Here is a 26284-nt window from a genome sequence, read left to right on the forward strand (position 1 = left end):
CACTTTAATAAATGGATCACTAGTCACTTTAAACAATGCCACTTTAATGTTTACATATCTTACATTACTCATATGTATATACTGTATTTTATACCATCTACTCCATCTTGCCTATGCCGCTCAGCCATCGCACATCCATATATTTATATGTACATATTCTCATTCACCCCTTTAGATGTGTGTGTATTAGGTAGTCGTTGGGGAATTGTTAGATTACTTGTTAGATATTGCTGCACTGTCGGAACTAGAAGCATAAGCATTCCAAAATTGGATTTACTTCCTTCAGACTGAAATACTGTCAAATCTACTGTCAGACTGATTTGTAATAGACTAATAGACCACAAATAAAACAAGTAAACATTGGCAGTTGATTAAATAACTTGACATAGTGGGGTCACAAATGTTTTTTTATATCAAAATGGGGTTACAGGACAAAAAGGTTTAGGAACCCCTGCTTTATCTTTTCCTCACTACTAGCTAACTATTGACAACAAAATGATCAGCAGCAATTAAAAATATCTAGTACAGTGCTCTCCAACCTTGTTCCTGGATAGCTACCTTTTTGCTCGAACCCAAGTTGTAACTATCTGATTCAGCTTATCAACCAGGTAATTATTAGAATCAGGTGCACTAGATTAGGGTTGGAACAAAAACCTACAGGACTGTATAGACAGCAGCACATCTTTCGCATGGCCCAGCGCTGCTCTTACTTAAACTATATGTATCATGACACAAGGCGAGACCCAGATGTAGACACAGGAGGCAGATGGTTGGAGTCTTACAATATTTATTAATCCAATAGGGTAAGGCAAGAGAATGGTCGTGGAAAGGCAAAAGGGTCAAAACCAGTTCAGAGTCCAAAAGGTACGAAGGGCAGGCAGTGTCAAGGCAGGCAGGCAGCAAAGTAGTCCAGAGTCAGGCAGCGGTCAAAACCGGGAAGACTATCAAAAAGAGAATCGCAAAAGGAGAACGGTAAAAACATGCTGGTTGACTTGACTAACATACAAGACGAACTGGCATATAGAGCCAGGAAACACAGGGATAAATACACTGGAGAAAATAAGCAACACCTGGAGGGGGTGGAGACAATCACAGGAACACGTGAAACAGATCAGGGTGTGATAATATGAGTCACATACTCACTCAATGGCTCAACATATGCCACTATCTATCACAGTAGACTGCAGCATTCAGCTATCGCAACACGCACTGTTGCCTTCACCTTAAATCATATGCACTCAGTCAATCACACATTCGATCATACATTTAATCACACATTGCCGGCACATGCATACCCATTTGAATTCTACTTATATTAGATCATCAGAACAGTGCATCATCATTATGGCGTTTCACCAAAAGGTCCTTCACTCCTGCTAAAAAGAGCCATATCTGTCATTTGGAGTTTCTTCCTGCTGAGACTTCAATTTAATCCTTCACCTCAGCCATATCTGTCAGATGAGCCTCAATTTAATCCTTCACCTCAGCCATATCTGTCAGATGGAGCCTCAATTTAATCCTTCACCTCAGCCATATCTGTCAGATGGAGCCTCAATTTAATCCTTCACCTCAGCCATATCTGTCAGATGGAGCCTCAATTTAATCCTTCACCTCAGCCATATCTGCAGATGGAGCTAAAGCTTCAATTTAATTCTGCACTCTAACTACCGTTACAGTATTGCAATACATTTGACTTATGTGGTCGATGTTTCACCCTTCATTGCCTTGTGGCAAAGCATTAAATCAAGGCTGAGACCTTGGGATTGAATAGACAATACAACTGGAACATCTTAATCGCTTAAGGACACCCATGGATGATTTTATGGCTCAAGGGCTCAGATACCAGTTACTTAGACCTGCTTTATGGTGACCTCTGGCATTAGAAAAGGTATCTCATTTGGGAATAATCATCAGAAAATATAATTCCTAAAAGTAGTTATAGGTTAATCCAAAGAAATGTAAAAGGTCTATTACATATTAGTATATTTGTTGATATGTGTTTACATTTCCTTTCTGAAATGTTCTCAATGTGACAGGTGACTACTTCATTTATTTATTTTTCAGCATCAGACTATCTGAGGAACGCTCAGGTCCGTTGTGTTATATCGAGGCGGAGTTGAATTTTTATAACTGGTTGCGAAATTTGCTAGCAAAAACACCATCAGTCGATTCTTGTAAAAATGTCAATTCTGAAAAGGCTTACCTGTACCTACAGTGCCCTCAAAAAGTATTCATACCCCTTGACTTATTCCACATTTTGTTGTGTTACAGCCTGAATTCAAAATGGATGAAATATATGTTATTTCTAACCCATCTACACACAATACCCCATAATGACAAAGTGAAAACATGTTTTTAGAAAATAATTATTAATTTAAGTTTGACTTTGAGTGCCTGGTGGTAATTTCCACGACAGATTTACCTAAAAAGATTCACTGCCAAAGATGATTCTGACATGTGTTAACTCAGGAGGTTGAATACTTATCTAATCAAGATTTAAATTAGTATTTTATTTGTATTTCTGACACATTTTTGAAAACATCTTCCACTTTCACATTACAGAGTATTTAGTGTAGATCGTTGACCAAAGAAATGACAATTAAATATATTTTAATCCCCCCCAAAAAGTCAAGTGATGTGAATACTTTCTGAAGGCACAAAACATTAGGAACACCTTCCTAATATTGAGTTGCACCCCCTTTTCCCTCATAGCAGCCTCAATTAGTCGGTGCATGGACTCTACAAGGTGTCAAAAGTATTCCACAGGGATGCTGACCAATGCTGACTCCAAAGCTTCCCACAGTTGTGTCAAATTGGCTGGATGTCCTTTGTGTTGTGGACCATTCTTGACACACACGGGAAATTGTTGAGCATGAAAAACCCAGCAGCTTTGCAGTTCAAGACACACTCAAACTGGTGCACCTGGCACCTACTACCATTCCCCGTTCAAAGACTCTTAAATCTTTTGTCTTGCCCCTTCACCCTTTGAATGGCACACATACACAATCCATGTCTCAATTGTCTCAAGGCTTAGAAATCCTTCTTTAACCTGTCTCATCCCCTTCTTCTACACTGATTAAAGGGGATTTAACAAGTGACATCAATAAGAGATCATAGCTTTCACCTGGATTTACCTGGTCAGTCTATGTATATTTGCAAGATGGGGCCGACAGAGAGGGTCGCCTCGCTTCTAGTCCTTTAGAAACTTTGCAGTATTTTGTTTTTTTATGTAATATTTCCGACATTGTTAGCCCAGAAAATCTTAAGTGTTATTACATACAGCCGGGAAGAACTATTGGTTCAGAGCAACGTCAACTTACCAGCACTACAGAGCAACGTCAGAGCAACGTCAACTTACCAGCACTACAACCAGGAATACGAATTTCCCGAAGTGGATCCTTTGTCCGAACCATCCAAGGCATTTAACTGATTCCAGAGGCTGACCCAAAACAATGTCACCGCTGAAGAGGAAGACGGAGCGGCCTTCTGGTCAGACTTCAGAGGCGCACTCACCACCCACCGCTTCCAAGTATATTACTCGCTAACGTCCAGTCTCTAGATAACAAGGCAGACGAAATTAGGGCAGGGGTTGCTTTCCAGAGAGACATCAGGGATTGTAACATACTCTGTTTCATGGAAACATGGCTCTCTCGGGATATGCTGTCAGAGTCGGTACATCCACTGGGATTCTTTGTGCGTCGTGCTGACAGAAATAAACATCTCCTCCCGGTAAGAAGGAGGGCGGGAATGTATGTTTCATGATTAACTCATGGTGTAATTGTAACAACTACAGGAACTCAAGTCCTTTTGTTCACCTGACCTTGAATTCCTCACAATCAAATGCCGACCGTATTACCTCCCAAGAGAATTCTCGTCGGTTATTGTCACAGTCGTGTATATCCCCCTACCCCCCCCATCAAGCCGATACCACGACGGCCCTCAAGGAACTTCACTGGACTCTATGCAAACTGGAAACCATACATCCTGAGGCTGCATTTATTGTAGCTGGGGATTTTAACAAAGCAAATTTGAGAACAAGGCTACCTAAATTCTATCAGCATATTGATTGTAGTACCCGCACTGGCAAAACATTGGATCACTGCTACTCTAACTTCCGGGATGCATACCAGGCCCTCCCCCGCCCTCCTTTCGGCAAATCTGACCACGACTCAATTTTGCTCCTCCCTTCCTATAGGCAGAAACTCAAACAGGATGTACCCGTGACAAGGACTATTCAACGCTGGTCTGATTGTTTTGATCACGTGGACTGGGACATGTTCCGGGTAGCCTCAAAGAATAATATCGATTTATACGCTGATTCGGTGAGTGAGTTTTAAGGAAGAGCATAGGAGATGTTGTACCCACTGTGACTATTAAAACCTACCCCAACCAGAAACTGTGGATAGATGGCGGCATTCACGCAAAACTGAAAGAACGAACCACCGCATTTAACCATGGAAAGGTGACCTGGAATACAAATAGTGTAGTTATTCCCTCCGCAAGGCAATCAAACAAGCGAAATGTCAGTATAGGGACAAAGTGGAGTCGCAATTCAACGGCTCAAACACGAGACGTATGTGGCAGGGGACTACAGACAATCACAGACTACAAAAAGAAAACCAGCCACGTCACAGACACCGACGTCTTGCTTCCAGACAAACAGTGCCACCGACGTGGCCCACTACCAAGGACTGTGGGCTCTCCTTCTCCGTGGCCAACATGAGTAAGACATTTAAACGTGTTAACCCTCGCAAGGCTGCCGGCCCAGACGGCATCCCTAGCCGTGTCCTCAGGGCATGCGCAGACCAGCTGGCTGGTGTGTTTACGGACATATTCAATCTCTCCCTATCCCAGTCTGCTGTCCCCACATACTTCAAGATGGCCACCATTGTTCCTGTACCCAAGAAGGCAAAGGTAACTGAACTAAATGTCTATCGCCCCGTAGCACTCACTTCTGTCATCATGAAGTGCTTTGAGAGACTAGTCAAGGATCATATCACCTTACCTGTCACCATAGACCCACTTCAATTTACATACTGCCCCAATAGGTCCACAGACGATGCAATTGCCATCAACTGCACACTGACCTATCCCATCTGGACAAGAGGAATACCTATGTTAGAATGTTGTTCATTGACTCCAGCTCAGCATTCATCACCAAAGTACCCTCCAAGCTCATCATTAAGCTTGAGGCCCTGGGTCTCAACCCCGCCCTGTGCAATTGGGTCCTGGACTTCCTGACAGGGCGCCCACCGGTAGTGAAGGTAGGAAACAACATCTCCACTTCGCTGATCCTCAATACTGGGGCCCCACAAGGGTGCGTGCTCAGTCCCCTCCTGTATTCCCTGTTCACCCATGACTGCGTGGCCATGCACACCTCCAACTCAATCATCAAGTTTGCAGACGACACAACATTTGTAGGCTTGCTCACCAACAACGACGAGCTAGCCTATAGGGAGGAGGTGAGGGCACTCGGAGTGTGGTGTCAGGAAAACAACCACTCACTCAACGTCAACAAAGCAAAGGAGATGATCGTGGACTATCCACATCGATGGGACAGCAGTGGAGAAGGTGGAAAGTTTTAACTTCCTCGGCGTACACATCACGGACAAACTGAAATGGTCCACCCACACAGAAAGTGTGGTGAAGAAGGCGCAACAGCGCCTCTTCAACCTCAGGAGGCTTAAGAAATTTGGCTTGTCACCTAAAACCCTCACAAACTTTTACAGATGCATAATTGAGAGCATCCTGTTGGGCTGAATAACCTGCCCTCCAGAACACCTACAGCACCCGATGTCACAAGAAGGCCAAAAAGATCATCAAGGACAACAACCACCAGAGCCACTGCATGTTCATCCCACTACCATCCAGAAGGCAAGGTCAGTACAGGTGCATCAAAGCTAGGACCGAGAGACTGAAAGAAGAAAAAAGCTTCTATCTCAAGGCCATCAGACTGTTAACTTCTTGCGGATTTGTGGGACGCTAGCACTAAATAAATGATAAAATTTAAGACGGAGAATCGTTATTGTCTTTACCGGAGAAAAATACCAACGAACGGGCTCTCATTAACGCGTTTGGAAACACTACAGCCAAAATGGGAGCCACCTAGAAAAACTACAATTTCTGGCTCATTTTTCCAAAAACCAGCCTGAAACTCTTTCTAAAGACTGTTGACATCTAATGGAAGCCCTAGGAACTGAAATCGGGCACGATTTCGCCCTATTATAAAAGTGCCAGCCATTGAAATCAGTGGTAGGATTAATTTTTTTGGGGGGGGATGGATTGTCCTCGGGGTTTCGCCTGCCATTTCAGTTCTGTTATACTTACAGACATTATTTTAACAGTTTTAGAAACTTTAGAGTGTTTTCTATCCAGATCTACCAATTACATGCATATCCTAGCTTCTGGGCCTGAGTAGCAGGCAGTTTACTTTGGGCACGCTTTTCATCCGGACGTCAAAATACCGCCCCCTATCCCAAAGAAGTTAAACAGCAATCACTAATACAGAGAGGCTGCTGCCTACATACAGACTTGAAATCATTGGCCACTTTAATAAATGGATCGCTAGTCACTTGAATAATGTCACTTTAATAATGTTTACATATCTTGCATTACTCATCCTATATGTATATACTGTATTTTATACCATCTATTGCATCTTGTCTATGCCGCTCAGTCATTGCTCATCCATGTATTTATATGTATATATTCTTATTCCATCCCTTACCTAGATTTGTGTGTATTAGGTAGTTGTGGAATTGTTAGATTACTATTGCTGCATTGTTGGAACTAGAAGCTGTCACGTTCGTCGTAATGTGGAAGAGAGGAGGACCAAGGCGCAGCGTGAAGTGAATGCATTCTTCTCTATTTATTTAACGAAAACGAAGAACACTCAAACAGACTTACAAAACAACAAACGAACGTGATGCTATAATATAAACAAGTGCAGACACAGGCAACTTACACATAGACAATAACCCACGAACTACCCAATGAATATGGCTGCCTAAATATGGTTCCCAATCAGAGACAACGATAGACAGCTGCCTCTAATTGAGAACCAATCTAGGCAACCATAGACATACATCACACCTAGACTAGTAAACACCCATAGACTTACAAAAACCCCTAGACAATAACAAAACACCTGCCTCCCCCATGTCACACCCTGACCTAACTAAAATAATAAAGAAATCAAAGATAACTAAGGCCAGGGCGTGACAGAAGCACAAGCATTTTGCTACACTGGCAGTAACATCTGCTCACCATGTGTATGTGACCAATAACATTTTATTTGATTTTATTTGATTTAAAGAGCAGGTTTTCCCAATGTTGTGTACACTCAGTGGCAACATCGACTTTGGGGAAAACTTCGGGTGTTGACTTGAATCGTTTTATGTAGATACTGGCAAATAGCCCTCAGAAAGGAGGTGGGTCGTAAATCTGCTTCAACCTGACTGACAATAACAAGAAATCTGCTTCAACCTGACTGACAATTGCGAAGTTGTATCCAGATACATTTTCGTTCTGCATTTGGGCCTCGGTGGATTTTTAAATGTATTTTGTTTGGACTGATGTTTTCTCTCACCCGTTGTGGGCTGTATCGACGGTGATTTTGGGACTTGTCTTGAGATCACAGCGGCGAGGGTCGTGGGATCCGCGCGCCTGTCTGGTGCAACTGAAGGGCAAGACAGCCATAGTGACTGGAGCTAACACAGGTAACTGTTTTGTATGGTGCCACTTGGCATGGACTATTGACTTGTTTTGCTTGGACAGGCTTATCCAGTCAATTTGATTCAATAATTATATTTATCCACCAAGAGCACAGACAAAAATTCTTAACTCTTAACCAAATGGTAATACAACAAAATCTAAAGACTATTTAAATCATAATTGGTAACTCACTGGGCACAGACGTGAATTCAGCATCTATATTCACTTTGGTTCAATTTCATCGAAAGGATGTGGAAACAACTATGATTCAACCAGTGTTTGTACAGCGGGGAAATAACTCTTGACATGACGCATTTCCCTCACTTTAACTTTTCAACCTCCAGCCCGCACTCAAAGTGTCTCAAATAGACTTCGGAGTTTAGTTAATGGCATGCTTTTGGAATCCCGCATTGAAGATGTGAAGAAAGTGAGAGTTCTCCTGTATGTCCACACGTTTTTGTCCGTGAGAGAGGGTTTCCATTCATTTTCAACTCTACTGACAGTTTTGCATTATATAGCTAATGTGCCCACTCTGGTATTGACACGCGCGCTCTGGCCAGCACAGCGCAGATATGCGCACTGTTGGCTTGAGCGCACATACAGCCTACATTATGAGATTATTATGGATAAAAGAGGGAGATTATTTTTTATTTGTCAAATGGCAGCCAAGCATCGATTAACATGTCACCAGAAAAATACCCTTGATATTTATTGGAAAAAAGCATCAAGCTCCTTGCTATAATGGCACTTTTTTGTGAGAAAACCATCAATAGAACCGATTTAACTTGTCTTTCTTATTCGGTTCATGGGAATTAGTATTTTTATGTTCCTTACGTCATCACGCACAGGCTTTCGTCTGCAACGAATTAATTTGATGGAAACAAGTCTCTAGTGGGAAAATGTGCATATTGTTTTTATGCGGATTTTAGAATATTCAACATGGAAATCTGTCACCAATTGGATGGAAACTTAGCTATAGCCACAAAAAGATCCCACCTTGTCGAGCATATTTTCTTTTGTCGACATTTGGAACGATTACCAAGTTTACCGACACATTTGCTGTTTCCATCAGGCCTGTCATTACATTTTTTATCCAACATGTACTTTACTTTGGTTATTAACCAGGTTTCCATCCAACCTTTATGCAAGTAAAGTACACTGATAAAAAAAGTCACAATAGGTCTGATAGAAACATAAAATTTGAAGGTAAACTTTTCCAAATGTTGACAAAACAAAATATTTCTAGACAAGGTGGGTTCTTTTTGTGTTTTGTGATGATGCGAACACATCCTCATTTGAACATTGCCCCTTATTTAAATTGTATTTGTAAGTGTTTATTTCTATGTATATTTTATTCCAGGAACCTGCTTAACTTACATTATTCATATCAGAGTTGAAAATCAAATGAAAGCTAGTTAACTTGTATTTTTTGAAGTGCCAAATTTCATGTGAAGGAAACTGCCACGAGGTGAAAACGTGACAGGTTATTTGTAACTGGGATGAGCAGGCATAGTGAAGTAAAGAACAAACAGAAGGACTAGTTTCAGCATTTAATAAATAATAGGGCATGGTTTACAAGTTCACCTTTTCAGCAGTGGCCTTTCTCACTGGGCCAGGAATATTTACAAACCATGCAATTTCAAATGACAAACAATCAAAGTAACAAAAAGGCACAGGAGGTGGTGCAGCCCAGGAGGTAGGTCCATCTTGGAAACTCCCAATACTCCACTTCCCCCATGCTCGTGGAAACAACCATACCTCTGGACTGCATGCCCTCCTGTAGACAGTCGCATCTAAAACAGAAAGGAACGGAGAGGAGAGGAATCGGAGAGGAAGAGGCGAAGCGAGAGGTTTTACTCCGTCCAAAATCTGTCCATGAAAAATAAGCCCACGAAGTGAGGCGCTGTTTGGGGGGGGTGGGAGTTAGGATGAGTCTAAGGGACTGAGTGACAGTGGTCCTAAATAAATATTAGAACACTAGGTAAACATTTTTCAATATTAAATTATTAACCTATCATCATTAATATAATAATTTATTTACAATGTACTAATAAAACTTCTCCCAACAGAAGAAGGAGGTGAGCAGCATTGTGTGGAATGACATGTCAGTTGGCATAATTGCAGGTACTGAAATGCATTAAGGACAGGAATGTGATTCTCCAGTCAGGAAAAATCTCACTTGACACAGAGGCAGCCAATATCAGAGCCTTAAAGGAAGAGATGCAGGGTCTCAGAGATGGAAGGGAGTCTCTCTTGTCTGAGGCAACATTGATTGCTATGCAAATGATTGTTGCACCTCAATTTAGCAAGGAACACAGCCGCCAGAGGAAAAGGAAGAGATTCCATGATGAGACCTCTCAAGAGGAGACAGACAGCTCAGGACAGTGCAGCAAATGTGTTTCAGAACACAGTGTTTTTTTACTGCTATGGACAACATAATAAGTGACTTGGACACTAGGTTCCACACCACTGCAAAAATTGTAGAATAATTGTCTTCTGTTCTGAAAGTTGGGCAGATTAGTGAGGATAAAGTCCCTTCTGTGTGCCAACCACTGATCATGAAGTATTCCAGAGATCTTACACCTGAGTTTCAAAATGAAGTAAGACACCTGAACACTGTATATGCTGCCACTTTCCCCCCTAACTTGTCCCCTCTTGGTCTCCTGAATGCAATTTGTAAGATGCAGCTGCAAAGCATTTTTGGAGAAGTGTGCATTGCTTTACGTATATTTTGCACACTGCCTGTGACTGTTGTGGTGGCCGCAGAGCTTTCAGTAAGCTAAAACCGACAAAAAAAACTATTTGAGGTCCACTATGTCCCAGGACAGGCTTTGCAGTCTTGCCATGCTGTCCATTGAAAGTCAGTTAGCTAGAAAGCTGGACTTCAAATGATCAGTGACTTTGCTAGCAAGAAGGCTCTGCGCTGGGCTCTGGGTGAGTAAGGCTGAGCAAGGGCCAGTGATAACTGTTACATGGCATGGATATGGATATTGGATCACTACACACATGATGCCCACAGGCTGAGAACAAGACTGAGAACAAGATCTATCTCAAAGTAATAGCTGGATTGCCATACAATTTGTTGTGCACAATCAAGACCCCAAGTGGAAGATACCTATTGATTTGGTGACCACTTGACCTTTCTTCTAGCGCCACCATCAGGCCTTTTCATTTCCATTTTGTTTTCCATTTTTCATTTCCAATTTTATTTTCTAGTTGGTATGTATGCTTAGTTCAAAAATCTGCTGCTGATTTTATTATTTTGATTGTTATTTACATTTAACATTTAAGTCATTTAGCAGACGCTTTTATCCAGAGCGACTTACAAATTGGTGCATTCACCTTATGATATCCAGTGGAACAACCACTTTACAATAGTGCATCTAACTCTTTTAAGGGGGGGGGGGGTTAGAAGGATTACTTTATCCTATCCTAGGTATTCCTTAAAGAGGTGGGGTTTCAGGTGTCTCCGGAAGGTGGTGATTGACTCCGCTGACCTGGCGTCGTGAGGGAGTTTGTTCCACCATTGAGGTGCCAGAGCAGCGAACAGTTTTGACTGGGCTGAGCGGGAACTGTACTTCCTCAGAGGTAGGGAGGCGAGCAGGCCAGAGGTGGATGAACGCAGTGCCCTTGTTTGGGTGTAGGGCCTGATCAGAGCCTGAAGGTACGGAGGTGCCGTTCCCCTCACAGCTCCGTAGGCAAGCACCATGGTCTTGTAGCGGATGCGAGCTTCAACTGGAAGCCAGTGGAGAGAGCGGAGGAGCGGGGTGACGCGAGAGAACTTGGGAAAGTTGAACACCAGACGGGCTGCGGCGTTCTGGATGAGTTGTAGGGGTTTAATGGCACAGGCAGGGAGCCCAGCCAACAGCGAGTTGCAGTAATCCAGACGGGTTATATCATTCTATAGATGATAATGTTAATTTATTTTAATTGAAGAGGTTGATGTATATTTAAGTTATTTATTTTAAGTTTTTCATTAATGTTAAGAGAATTTTCCATTCAAGAATGTTACCATTAAAATTACATTTAGACTGTAAAAGATGGCCTTTAGCACATTTCTTATCGAGGTTATCAGGCTTGCATCAAATAGTGAATTCCACTGTATGCAGAATGTTGCATGTATGTCTGCACAGTGTTATATTTTCACAGCTCACTGTCAGTAAATATCGTACAGTAAATATTGGACTACAAGAGAGTATCAAGCCTGCGAAAGTAGAGTTATTTAAAGCTTTGAATGGGTCGATTGGGTTCTGGAAGTGTGTGGTTACAGCAATTGCTCAGGGTTGGTGTGGCCTGTGGTGGAGGTGCCCAATGTGATATCTTTTCATGGGGCCCAAAATCCCTGTGTCGAATTTGGTCCAAAAAAAATGTAATTGCTCATTTGTTACGTGAGGCTTATTTGATCAAATAGACATTTCGTAATGGTTAGGTTGTTAAGAATCCACTGATATAAGTGGACGCACTCGGAATTACGGCAACTTATATATCGGACAATAAAGGAGTTGTGCCTGTTGCCATAAAGATAAATGTATGACTCATCATGGATATAGCCCATTTTAACATGGATATTGCCATTGAGGGCTTCCACTATTTTAAAAGTAGTCAACTGGGTGGGGAGCCTACGAGTTGGGAGCAATCAGACAATAAAGAAGAGGAAAATGTACTACTTTAAAATGGCGCTGCCAATGCCATCACAGACACTATAATGACAGACATACAAAGATGAGACCTCTATCTATCTCTATGGCCTGTTCACACACGTATCTGCCCTGTCATTGGCTAGAATGGTCCCACCTGATCTCGCCTCCTCCCGCCTGCCTTCTATCTTTGAGGACTTGTATTCCCATTAAATTGACTATCTTGTCAATATAATAGATCATCTTTGCTTAAATACAATTCAGCAAACATACAATTAACCGATGAGATCGCTTGGAGAGTTAACAAGTCAATCAGTCACACCTGTTACAAAACTCCTGTCTTTTACAGCTTTTGCACACATACAGAAATGTCAGTCAGACAAGCAGGCAGGCACGCGTACACCACAGGAGGTTGGTGGCACCTAATTGGGGGAAACGGGCTCGTGTTAATGACTGAAGCGGAATCAGTGGAATGGTATCAAATAATCAAACACATGGTTTCCAGGTGTTTGATGCCATACCATTAGCTCCGTTTCGGACATTATTATAAGCTGTTCTTCCCTCAACAGCCTCCTGTGGCATACACACAAGCAGTTCCCTGTTTGATTGCAGTCTGAGCAAATGCTTTTGAACTTTGTTTTGTCCTGCTTAGTGTCTTTATCACTAACGTAAACTCACTCACTTTTGTACATCGCCTTGGTCCGTAAAATTGACCTTATTTTAGCGCCCAAAAAACGTAATACTTCCAGATCAACTGGATGTCAATACCATTGTAAAGCACAATTTCTCCCCTTTCCAACAGAATTCATGCCGAGACCTCCACGCTGCCCGTTTCTGCATGATTCAAGTAGGCAGTGAGCTCCGTCGGGTCTTTTTAAAAATGGCGGGTGGGGAAGCGGTACTAATGCGTGGCAGTGAGAAGGAGAGATGTTGTGTGGTAAAACGGCTTTTTTTCACTCGATCTGTCCAACTTATCACCTTATCACCTCTAAAATGTAAATAAAACACTATAAAGCGTTTATATAATGTGTCATTACATACCTATTTGAAGGTTTGTGTCGAATTTGAAATCGGGTTTTTAGGGCGGTGCTAAAGTGATCTTCAGAAGTAAACAGCGGCTTTCAGAGTCATGATCGCTTGCAGTGATGACGCAAAAGATTACTAGGTATCCCCCCCTTACCCCCGTCACGGTCCATTTCTTGTTTTTAAACGATGAGAGAAGTGCTACACCAGGTGGAGAGAGATTGTAAGACAGAAATAGTTGATTTATGCGTGCGGTACGTTACGGCATGACACATCACAATGTAACGGAGGGTCAGTTTTTTCAACTTTTCTCCAATACTATAGAGCCATTACCATGTCGATCAATGCTTGAATAGAAACGTAGTTCACACCCCAGATTTTGAAGTCAACACAGTCGCTACAGTCCCATTAGTTTTCTTTGCAGCCTCGTTTGAATGTCATGGTTGCGCACATTTGTACGGAATGGGGTGAGTTTACGTTAACCCTGTTAACAGGATAGGGGAGTAGAGAGGGAGGGAGGTTTTCTCATTCCCTTTCACCCATCTTTCTGTTTCTCGTTCTCTTTTTCTACCACTTCCACTCTTTCCCTCTCTCATTCTACGTCTTCTTTCTCTATCTCATTTTCTCCCTAACTCCTTTCCTCTTACACCCCACTCCCACCACCTCACCTATCACACTCTCAGGGATAGGGAAGTTCATTGCCCTTGACTTTGCCCGGCGCGGGGCTCGTGTTATCATGGCGTGCCGGAGCGAGGCTCGCGGTAGCGTTGCCCTGCATGAGATCCGTAAGCGGAGTGGGAATGCCGACGTGCACCTGCGTCTGGTGGACACCTCGTCCCTGGCGTCGGTGAGGGCGTTCGCAGAGGGCGTCCTGCGAGAGGAGAAGGAGCTCCACATACTGGTCAACAACGCCGGGGCTTCAGGTGGGCATCAGATCCAGATTAGCCTGGAATACACACTTAGGCTGGAATCCACACTGAATATCGTTCACAATTTATTACTGTTCCACTTGAAGCAAAAGACAATAGTGAAGGAGCTCTCTCCACATCCTGGTCGACAATGCCAGGGCTTCAGGTGGGCATTGGGTCCAGAGTCAGTTATTGCCTGAAACCACACTGAATATCACTAAATGTTCAATATTCACCTGAAGCAGAACAGTAATGAAAAGGAGCGATATTCACTCTGGATTCCAGGCTAAGATGCAGGGAACCGGGGGTGGACATCAACAGCCGTCACACTAGTGTGATCAACTGGGTTTGAATCAAGGGTGTCTACACGCCATAAGACTGAAGACTGGGCATGAGGAGAGTTAATGCAAGTATTTAGGTCTTGGGTAAGATTACCAAAGCACGGTTGTCATTTCGAGTCAGTACCCAATAAGAATGTCCATGAGACAAACAGCTTTGCTTGATTGATAATAACGATGGTAACATGCCATTACACCCAATTACAATTTGGCTTACAAATTCCCATTCATTATCTATGTCTGTTTGCGACATGCACATCCTTTTGTGCCCAAAGTAAAATGCATTCACAGCTTTTCTTATCACATATTTTAGTAATGCTTTCTGTATTTAAAATACATATTTTCAAATATGTATGGGTGTGCCTTGGTTTGGTTATATTGTGTCTGCACACAGGCTTGCCTAGAGATATCACCTCAGATGGGTTAGAGGTGTCCTTTGCTACCAACCATGTGGGTCCTTTCCTCCTCACCAACCTGCTTCTGGGTAAGATACAACATATCCCACTAATACCTCACCCTGCTGTAATGCTGGAGCTCTGTGTGCAACTACTGCAGCGTTACACAGGCCACGGCTATAGGCTTATTATACAAAATATGTTCCTATACACTCTTAGACAAAAGTGTTTCTATAAGGGTTCTTCCACTGTCCCCATCGGAGAACCCTTTTGGGTTCCATGTACAGTGCCTATCAGGTTTCAGGTAAGACCCAAGTGCAGACTGCTGAAGTAACAATGTTTATTGCAACAACAGGGGCAGGCAAACGACGGGTCGAGGCAGGCAGGGGTCAATAATCCAGAGTAGTGGGGCCAAGGTACAGGACGCCAGGCAGGCCCAGGGTCAGGACAGGCAAGGGACAAAACCAGGAGGATGAGGAAAAAGCGAGACAGAGGAAAAGCAGGCGCTGAGACAAACCGCTGGTTGACTTGAACAAACAAGACGAGCTGGCACAGACAGACAGAAAACACAGGTATAAATACCCAGGGGATAAGTGGGGTAGATGAGCGACACCTGGAGGGGGGTGGAGACAAGCACAAGGACAGGTGAAACAGATCAGGGCGTGACAGTGCCTTGAAAAAGTATTTGTACCTTTCTGATTTTATCAATTTTTGATACTGAATGTTATCAGATCTTCAACCAAAATCTAACATTAGATAAAGGGAACCTGAGTGAACAAATAACAATTGCATACTTATTTCATAAACAAAGTTATGCAACACCCAATGCCCCTGTGTGAAAAAGTAATTGCCCCATTAGACTCAATAACTGGTTGTACCACCTTTAGCTGCAATGACTCCAACCAAACGCTTCTTATAGTTGTTGATCAGTCTCTCACGTCGCTGTGGAGGAATTTTCTGCCCACTCTTACATGCAGAATTGCTTTATTTCAAGTCCTGCCACATCTCAATTGGGATTAGGTCTGAACTTTGCTTACTGTCACGCATGGTGGTGGTAGTGTGACGGTTTGGGGATTTTTATATATATATTTTTTTATTTAACTAGGCAAGTCAGTTAAGGACAAATTCTTATTTACAATGACGGCCTACCCCAGACGACGCTGGGCCAATTGTGCACCGCCCTATGTGACTCCCAATGATACAGCCTGGATTTGAACCAGGGACTGTAGTGACACCTCTTGCACTGAGCTGCAGCGCCTTAGACCGCTGCGCCACTTGGGTTTCTTTGCTGCCTTGGGACCCGGACGACTTGCCTTAATAGAAGGAACCATGAATTCTGCTCTGTATCAGAGAATTCTACAGGAGAATGTCAGGTCATCCGTCTGTGAGCTGAAGCTGAAGCGCAGCTGGATCACACAGCAAGAAAGTGATCCAAAACACACAATCAAGTCTACATGAACATGGTTAAAAAACAACAAATGTGAAGTTGACATAGTCAAAGTCCAGACCTTATTGAGATGTTGTGGTAGGACTAGAAACGAGCAGTTCATGCTTGAAAGCCCACAAACGTTCAGTTAAAGCAGTTCTGCATGCAAGAGTGGGCCAAAAGTCCTCCACAGCGATCTGAGAGACTGATTAACAACTACAGGAAGCATTTGGTTGCAGTCATTGCAGCTAAAGGTGGCACAACAAGTTATTGAGTGTAAGGGGGCAATTACTTTTTCACACAGGGGAATTGGGTGTGGCAGAACATTGTTAATTAAATCAATTATATTTTTTGTTATTTGTTAACTCAGGTTCCCTTTATCTTATTAGGTTTTGGTTGAAGATCTGTATCAGTATCAAAAATATGCAAAAATTTAGAAAATCAGAAAGAGGAAAAGTTATTTTTCACAGCACTGTAGAACCCTCTGTGGAAAGGGTTCTTCATGGTACCCCAAATGCTTCTACTTGGAACCAAAAGGGTTTTACCTGGAACCAAAAAAGGTTATTCAAAGGGTTCTACTATGGGGACAGCCGAATAACCGTGCTTCTACACCTGCATTGCTTGCTGTTTGGGGTTTTAGGCTGGGTTTCTGTACAGCACTTTGAGATATCAGCTGATGTAAGAAGGGCTATATAAATACATTTGATTTGAGGTTCTACAGTAGACAGCACCTTTTTTCTAAGAGTTTATTCTAGTGCTGTATTTTGTGAGTGTTGTGCATTTTGTTACTTTACCTGTTTTATATCTACTCAACCTTACAGTAGGTTACTGTATGTAACATTGTCCCAGTTCTCACGTTACATTCCACACTTTACATTGTTACTGTATTCACTTCCCTTCCCACTACTCTTCTCTCGCCTCTCCTCCCTCCATCCCCCCGTTCCCCTTTCTCCCTCCTCCTCTCCCCTCCGTCCAGACCTGCTGAAGCAATCAGCACCGGCACGCATTGTCAACGTGTCATCCATGAGCCACTGGACAGGTATGGTCGACTTCTCGCACTTCAAGGGCAAGAACCTGGACTACACTATGGGCAGTGTGTACAACCACACCAAGCTGCACAACGTCATCTGCACTAACGAGCTGGCGCGAAAGCTACAAGGAACAGGTAGGTATGAAGGCCTGGGCCAGTATTAGTAAAGCAGCTCAGAGTAGGAGTGTTGATGGCATCTGGTTTGGCGATTCGATTATCAAATTCTGGTTTAGAGCAATACCCTATTAACTGCTGCTAAAACAACTGTATTAGTGGATCATTAACATTTTACAACGAGCATCATTTCTGAGTGGTAAAGGAGGGATATGGATTTCTGAGCTTTTGTGTGGTTTATAAACTCTTCTGTGCGTGCGTGTTGTAACGGTTTTGACTTGAGTTTATTTATAGGGGTGCCAGGTAGGTTGTGCCTACCAGAGAAAACATTGGTTTCTCTTTTTTTGTTTGGGAGGGAATGAGTCCCATCTGGTCCGTCAAGTCACACCAATACAAAGGACTTATGTAAAAGTCAGGATGGAAATATACTTTTCATAAACCCCTTAAGACATTGGAAAGAACTTCAAACAAGTGTATTCTTTTGCGTGGTTGTATTAACAACATAAATCACACACACACACACACACACAACAATATAACAAATAATGCGCTTATGTTCATTTAGAAATGTCCTGTACCTCGGGCATAAAAAGAGTCCAGCCCGGTAAATAAGTTCAGGGACTCCAGTGACCTTAGTCACGCAACGTTGGTCCGTAGCGTAAACCCAGTATATTCATAAACTCAAAATAACACTTATTTAACAATACAACTATAAAGCGTATCAAAGACTAATACGTCCTCACAACTACATAAATCACAGTATACATCACCCCAAAACAAATGAAATACCGTGTACAAAAAGATGTAGTCAGTCGGTCAGTCAAACAATCCAATCCGCCAACATATCTCCAGCGGAGAAAAGGCCACGAAAAACAACGGAGAGGTGTAGTCCACAGACGCACAGAGTGGATCCAATCCTGGGTAAACTCGCTATACGGCTACAAAACACACTTTAAGGCAACAAAACAAACGGAATAGCGAAGCTTCATGAACTGAGGGTAGTACACATCCTCATTCATGTCTCAATCACAACTTCACCTTTGCGCAGCTGATGCTGGTGTAACAGTATAACTTTAAACCGTCCCCTCGCCCCGACACGGGCGCGAACCAGGGACCTTCTGCACACATCAACGGTCGCCCACGAAGCATCGTTACCCATCACTCCACAAAGGCCGCACCCATCACTCCACAAAGGCCGCGGCCCTTGCAGAGCAAGGGGAAACCCTACTTAAGTCTCAGAGCAAGTGACGTAACTGATAGAAATGCTAGTAGCGCGTACCCGCTAACTAGCTAGCCATTTCACATCCGTTACACTCACCCCCCTTTCAACCTCCTCCTTTTCCGCAGCAACCAGTGATCCGGGTCAACAGCATCAATGTAACAGTATAACTTTAAACCGTCCCCTCGCCCCGACACGGGCGCGAACCAGGGACCCTCTGCACACATCAAAAACGGTCGCCCACGAAGCATCGTTACCCATCGCTCCACAAAGGCCACGGCCCTTGCAGAGCAAGGGGAAACCCTACTTAAGTCTCAGAGCAAGTGACGTAACTGATTGAAATGCTAGTAGCGCGTACCCGCTAACTAGCTAGCCATTTCACATCCGTTACACTGGCTATTTAATGGGGAATTAAAGGGGAATCGCCCTATTAGAAGGAGAAGCACTGAGACGGTTCAGAAATATTCAGGGCCGTCACAGTGTGTCTGTGTGTGCGTGTGTGTGTGTCTCACAGGGGTGACAGCTAACTCCGTCCACCCCGGTTTGGTGATGACAGAAGTGATGAGACACTATAACTTCATGGTTCGGTTCCTCTTCAACTTGATCGGAATCTTCTTCTTCAAGGTGAACATTTTGAATCATAACACCCTGGTGAAAATCATTCATACAGTACATTGTTTAACACTTTATTTTACCATCCTGTTTCAGCTGGTATTAAGTAAGAAACGATTTCTGGTACTTATATGTTATTATGTAATAATTGTGATTTTATACAGTAGTTTCCAAATAACAAGTAAATAGTGTACTGTAAAATTAAGTTGTAATCAATATGTTATTTTTGTCTGAACTGAAAGAGCGAAAGGCTGGGATTCATTGAAAGGTGCATTTCAGCAGTGCACACTTGTCACGTTCCTGACCTATTTTTATGTTATTTTGATTATGTTTAGTTGGTCAGGGCGTGAGTTGGGGTGGGCATTGTATGTTGTGTGTGTTTGGTTAGTCTATGGGTGTTGTATGTGTATGGGATAGTGTTTGTTAGGTTGTCTAGTTATGTCTATGGCTGCCTAGATTGGGTCTCAATCAGAGACAGCTGTCATTCATTTGTCTCTGATTGGGAGCCATATTTAAGGTAGCCATAGGCAGTAGGCTTTTGTGGGTGTTTGTTTCCTGTGTCAGTGTTTGGACCACACAGGACTGTTTTGAGGTATGTCACGTTTGTTGTTTTGTAGTTTGTAGTGTTTTCTTGTTGTTTACATTAAACATGTACAATTACCAATCCGCATCTTGGTCCGATTCATGCTCCTCCTCGTCTGAGGAGGAGAACGACTTTGACAGCCATTACAACACTGCACAAATGACAACACACCTTTTAAAGGCAATCTCCCTGCTTTTTGTGGATATCACATTCAAGTGCAATGTGCTTGTCGACATCGCTCCTTTGACTAAATTCCGGAAAAAGTGTGTTTCTGAGACGGTCTGTAGTTGGGAAGAAAATGTGTGAGATATAAAGATTTGTTATTGTTATGGTCCTGGTTGTAACATGTATTGGAACAGGATGTGTTGGGTCTCACTTCATTCACAAGGAAACTAAAGAGACTTACTGCACCAGACAACCGACAGCGCGCTTTTTAAAGATAATTTCCAGCTGAGCCATTTTAACCAATGATATTTTGTACAGATAAGTATAAATAGGTTGTGGCGCTTAACTACTGTATGACTCTTTCAACATGCCACTGAAAAGGTTGAAAGCTGCAATTAATTGTACGATACCTGAAACTACTGAAGAGTAATTCAAAGCCATTTGCAAACATTGGATGCTTTGCATATACAACTTTGAACCTCTTTGACCATCTGAGGGTCAGTGTTCTTGTTTCAAACACACATTATACCATCTATAGAGGGATGGTTACTCAGATTTTCCACTTACCTTGGCTGTAGTTGATTCAAAAAGGTACTTTTGGGATATTTAGTCTTCAACACGTAAAGGCATACTCCTTTATATACTTCCCCAGAGTCAGATTAACTCGTGGATACAAATTGTATGTCTCTGTGTCCAGTATCAAGGAAGCTAGAGGTAGTTTCGTGAGCCAATGCTAATTAGCGTTAGCGCAATGCCTGGAAAAATAGAGGCCGTTACCATTACAAATGTAGACATAGAGAAAAGCCGACCCCCGATATAATCTGGGATGCCTTTAAAGCATACATTATGGGAATGATAATCTCAATGATAATCTAATATTTGGCGAAAACTAAATCTGATTAAGTGATTTATTTTTCTTAGAAATAAAAAATTTATCTTAGAAAAAGACCATAACAAATCTTTACAAGGTAAAGAAGAAAATCACATTTCTGAATTTAAGCAAGAACACAGTCTTTTACTTTTGAAGAGAGCCAACAATTACAGGTCAAACTCCAATAAAGCATATTACTTAATGGCAAATAAACCTGGTAAATATCTTGCAGCTCTCACAAAAAGGAATACATGCTAAACCAGTTATAATTTTAAAAGAAAGATACAAATGCTGTTATTAGAAATAACAAAGTGATTAATGACAATTTTAATGGCTTCAATTAAAATGTATATACATCAGAATTAAACAACAGTTAGACGGACCTTATAGTCCTCTTAGACTCAACAACCGTGAAGCAATTATCAGAAAACAGATCGCCCAAAAATAAATATTACATACTGTTAAAACATTTACACAGAGAAAAGCACCAGGACTGGATCGCTTTCCCATAGAATTCTATTCAACATTTTGAGACAAATTAGCACCCCTTTTTACACAAATGATAACACATGTCACTCAATTCAGTACTTATAGTTCTATGTCTCAAACAGTTATTTCAGTTATATTAAAATCAGGAAAATCTAGAGAGTCCCCTAATGATTATAGACAAGTTTAATAAACTGTGACAATTAAATAAAAACAAATATATATAGATTTATTAATAATGGATGTTGATCCTGAAAAGGCTTTAGACCATCTTAAATGGCCTTTTTTAAATTCAAAACTTTGGAAGTTTTCAACTTTACAGATGAAATAATAAATTTAATACAAATAATATATAAATGTCCTAAATCAAAAATATGCACAAATAATACATTATCTGATGAAATTGCTTTAGAAAGGGGCACAAGACAGGGATGTCCCCTCTCCACACTCCTGTTTGCACCGCCAATTGAACAGCTTGCAGAAGGAATTAGACAGGACCCATAAGTAACAGGTATCAGTATTGGTAAATATGAATATAAACTAAACTTATTTGCAGATAATCTCCTGATATACCTGACCAATACTGAAAACTCAATGCCCCCTTTGCTAAAAATATTTCCAGAACACTCTAAAAATCCAATTTAAGGCAAAAAATGATGATTACAATATGAAAAGGAATAACTCAAGCAGTCCTTTAAGTGGACTACAACAAATAAGGATACTGTCACGCCCTGACCATAGTTTGCTTTTTATGTTTCTATGTTTTGTTTGGTCAGGGTGTGATGTGAGTGGGCATTCTATGTTGTATGTCGAGTTTGTCTGTTTCTATGTGTTTGGCCTGATATGATTCTCAATTAGAGGCAGGTGTCAGTCGTTGTCTCTGATTGGGAGCCATATTTAGGTAGCCTGTTTTTTCATTGTGGGTGATTGTTCCTGTTCCTGTGTTCCTGTGTTCGTGTTCACTATACGGGACTGTTACGTTTTCGTTCGTTCGTTCGTTTACTTTATTGTTTTGTTCATTGTTGAAGTATTCTTATTAAAATGAATACTCACCACGCTGCATCTTGGTCCTCCTCTCTTTCGCCCGACGAAGAACGTTACAGATACTTAATAAGTGACAACAAACAACAAATATATAAATTCCATTACTTAACAATATGAAAGCAGATCTAATTAAATTGAACAATCTTCCCATAAATCTTACAGGTAGAATAAACCTCTTCAGAATGGCATGGCTGCCAAAGTGTTTGTATTTATTTTCGGTAATACATATTACCCCACCGAAGACATTCTTTAAAAAAAGTATACTATCATATCAGACTTTATATGGGCAAATAAAATTCATAGAATTAAGTGGAAAGATTTACATCTTCTTAAGTCTGATGGTGGTTTTTACTTTCCAAACTTGGAATTGTATTAACTCGCTACAAAATTAACAAATTCTACAGCACAACAGCAGAGTCATGTCTTAAGTGTAAAACTAACAATGACTCAATAATCCATACTTTCTGGGTTTTCCTAAAAGTTATGGGCGGAGCTAGAAAGTTGGCTGTCAGAAGTATTACAATGTAAACTTACTTTTAATCTGTCTGTTTGCATATTTCAAGACATGGCATATGGGGGTGTAGTGAGATACCCAATGGGCTGATTCTCTTCTCATCTAGAAAGAAATGATACTAAAAACATGGAAATCAATCAATCTCCCATCATTAACGCAATAGGAAAATCTCATTATTTATTATTGAAATAGCATGGGTGACTGATGAAAGACAAATTGATACAATTTAAGGCCATGTGGCCCACTAGGGATAGGGGTGTGAGCATGCTGGTCTGGGCAGATTAAATGTTGTTGTTGTTTGTGTGCGTCTGTAAGTTGATGTTTGTATCTGGTGTGAATCTTTTTTTAATGAAAAAAATGTATACAAAGAAAATAAATAAATACCTTAATATAATTTGGTTTTCTGAGAAGTATTTTAAATACTTTCACATATTATAAAAATGTTCTGAGACCTGTATTTGAATTTCAAAGAAAATAGTTGCCTTTTAGTCGAAACTCTATATAAGCTATATTCCACTACCTTGAGTATTTGAAAAGTTTGTATTTTCAAATAAAATACAATTATTTTCTGCCCTGGTATGGTGGGGACCCAACAAAACAGCGGCACACTACAGAATGAGTTGAAAAAAACAAATCCACTCAATAAACCAGCAGAACAACTGTAAACGCTACCACATGTTGGTAATGAAAACAGCATTTATTTCTGTCTCTGGGCTCACGTGAACCGTGACAGTGGAATTTGGACTGTTTTGACCAACCGTGACAGTGGAATTTGGACTGTTTTGGCTGTGTGTGTGTGTGACATCCCACCTCGTAAGAACTGTTGAGTTTGTCCAGAAAGAATTCTTAGGGCTCTATTCAATCTGTATTTCTGAATCGTTACAGATTGCGCAATAGAAATGTGAAGGTAATTTCCGATTGCGCCGACATATGCAGCGTTTACCTTGAATGCAGTCTCCGCTAATGCGGGAACATTGAAATGTAATGGAAATCAAGTTGGAATGCTAAATTCAGCAATACAGATTGAATAGAGAACTTAAATCTAAAGACAGAATAAACCAGTGTGAAAAGGAGTCAAGTGGAGTAGAGTGTGTGTGTGTGTCTGAAAAATTTAATTTCTAGCAGTTTCCCTGAATCAACAAGGGGAATCTGTCAAAATTCAGAGTTTCTTTGTCAAAGTTGCAAATTAAGGATGACTTATTTCCTGGCATATGACTAGCATTTGTTCACCAAAACAAAGCACTGCGCTATTGATGTATTTACTAGCAGTGGCTGTCTCTTTTATGCAGAGGTGGTTAGTGTGTGTGCGTGTGTGTGTGTGTGTGTGTCTTCTTAGGCCGGGATTCAATCTGATCAGCGCTTGATCCGTGTTAAAGTGCTTGACATTTCCGACTGAGCAGGCATCTGCAGCAATTAATGTGAACGGCGGAACATTGACTTTAAAATGTGCATAACTGACAGCGCGAACGGATTGAAACCCAGCCCTACTGTATACCTAGCCTCACCTTCTCCCATCTCTGTCCACACAGTCTTCTGAGGAAGGGGCAGTGAGCACCATGTACTGTGCGGTTGCCGTGGAGACGGAGGGAATAACAGGGAAGTACTTTGACAGCGACTGTTCCCTGGTTCTCCCTGCTCCCCTGGCCCGAGACCCCGCCCTCGCAGAAAAGGTCTTTGAGTTCTGCGAGAGATTGACATCCAAGTTCTGAGAGAGCGAGAGTTTATCTTGAAGTGTTTTATTCAATAGCAGACAAGTAAAATATAGTGTAAGGTTTTATAATCTGTGAAGGATACATATAAAGTTTTTTTTGTGTTTATGTGTGCGTCTTCAGTATTGTAGAGTCACCTAACAGCTCAGACACACCAATAATGTTTGCCGTAGGTCATGTGATATTTTCAGCTGACTGTATTTTCCTTCCCTGTGAGTAGGGACCTGCGTTTTGGTTAATCATGTCATATGACCTGGAATTTTAACCTTTTATTTGAAGCCTTTTCCAGGAATGAGAAGTAGACCAAAAATTAAAGCAATTGTCTGAGGATGGTGCTGGACCATCTGAGATATAAAAAAAGGGGACAGTTGTCATGTGTGGCTGCCGTGCTATGTTGTTGTCGTCTTAGGTCTCTATGTAGTGTTGTCTCTTGTCGTTATGTGTGTTTTGTCCTAAATGTTTTATTTTATTTTTAATCCTAGCCCCTGCAGGAGGCCTTTTGGTAGGCCATTATTGTAAATAAGAATTTGTTCTTAAGTGACTTATCTAGTTAAATAAAATGAAATATAAATGGTTAAAATTCAGGTCATGTGACGTGATTAACCCAAAGACAGGGCCCTAACTATGAGGTGTGTGTTTTAATGCGTGCCTGTGTGTGAAGAGGGAATTTTGTCAATAAACTTACTACCAGCAATGAGTGGTTGTTTCTTCACATTACATAGACACTGCCATCTAGAGGATGTGGTATGGAAGTGTGACACACGTATGGATACACAGCTATTTCACAAGACAAGCAAAGCTCTATTGAAATGATAATTTTCCTTTATTCATATAATTGAAACAAACTGGTCAATTATAGTAGATTGGCAGCTTTGATGTCTCCGGTGGTCTTCTGTCATTTGGCTGAGGAAGAGAAAGCACACACATGTTACAGCCTCAATACCTTTAAGCGCTGTACCTGCTTTGTGTTTTTACCTACAGTAGTACAGAGTTGCAGTAGTACAAAGTTTGTACATACATTGCACACTATACATACACTGAGTGTACAAAACATTAGGAACACAAACTGACCGGGTGAAGGCTAGGATCCCTTATTGTCACTTGTTAAATCCAGTTCAATCCGTGTAGATGAAGGGGAGGAGACAGATTAAAGAAGGATTTTTAAGCCTTCTTGAGACATGGATTGTGTATGTGTGACATACAGAGGGTGAATGAGAAAGACAAAAGATTTAAGTGCCTTTGAACAGGGTATGGTAGTAAGTGCCATCCGCAACGATTTGAGTGTGTCAAGCTGCAAAGCTGCTGGGTTTTTCACACTCAACAGATTCCTGTGTGTATCAAGCATGGTTCACCAACCAAAGGACATCCAGCCAACTGTGAGAAGCATTGGAGTCAACATGGGCCAGCATCCCTGTGGAACACTTTTGACACCTTGTAGAATCCATGCCCTGACGAATTGAGGCTGTTCTGAGGGCTAAAGAGGGTACAACTCAATAT

At 41.6% G+C, this 26284-nt stretch overlaps 1 protein-coding gene across 2 annotated transcripts; it reads left to right on the forward strand.

Annotated features, from left to right (window-relative positions):
- Positions 1–7352: 7352 nt before the first annotated feature.
- Positions 7353–25481, forward strand: LOC139543046 (retinol dehydrogenase 12-like). 2 transcript variants are annotated; one of them, XM_071349161.1, is made up of 6 exons: positions 7353–7718; positions 14057–14296; positions 15014–15103; positions 17417–17605; positions 19318–19427; positions 24608–25481. In XM_071349161.1, the coding sequence occupies exons 1-6, from the start codon at positions 7556–7558 to the stop codon at positions 24785–24787; spliced, it is 972 nt and encodes a 323-aa protein (XP_071205262.1). In that variant the 5' UTR covers positions 7353–7555; the 3' UTR covers positions 24788–25481. The 2 variants fall into 2 exon arrangements, with proteins under 2 accessions (XP_071205262.1, XP_071205272.1); XM_071349171.1 differs by lacking the exon at positions 7353–7718 and adding an exon at positions 12897–13840.
- The last annotated feature ends 803 nt before the right edge of the window (positions 25482–26284 follow it).

Source organism: Salvelinus alpinus, chromosome 2 (genome assembly GCF_045679555.1).
Source record: "Salvelinus alpinus chromosome 2, SLU_Salpinus.1, whole genome shotgun sequence".
Classification (NCBI taxonomy): domain Eukaryota; kingdom Metazoa; phylum Chordata; class Actinopteri; order Salmoniformes; family Salmonidae; genus Salvelinus; species Salvelinus alpinus.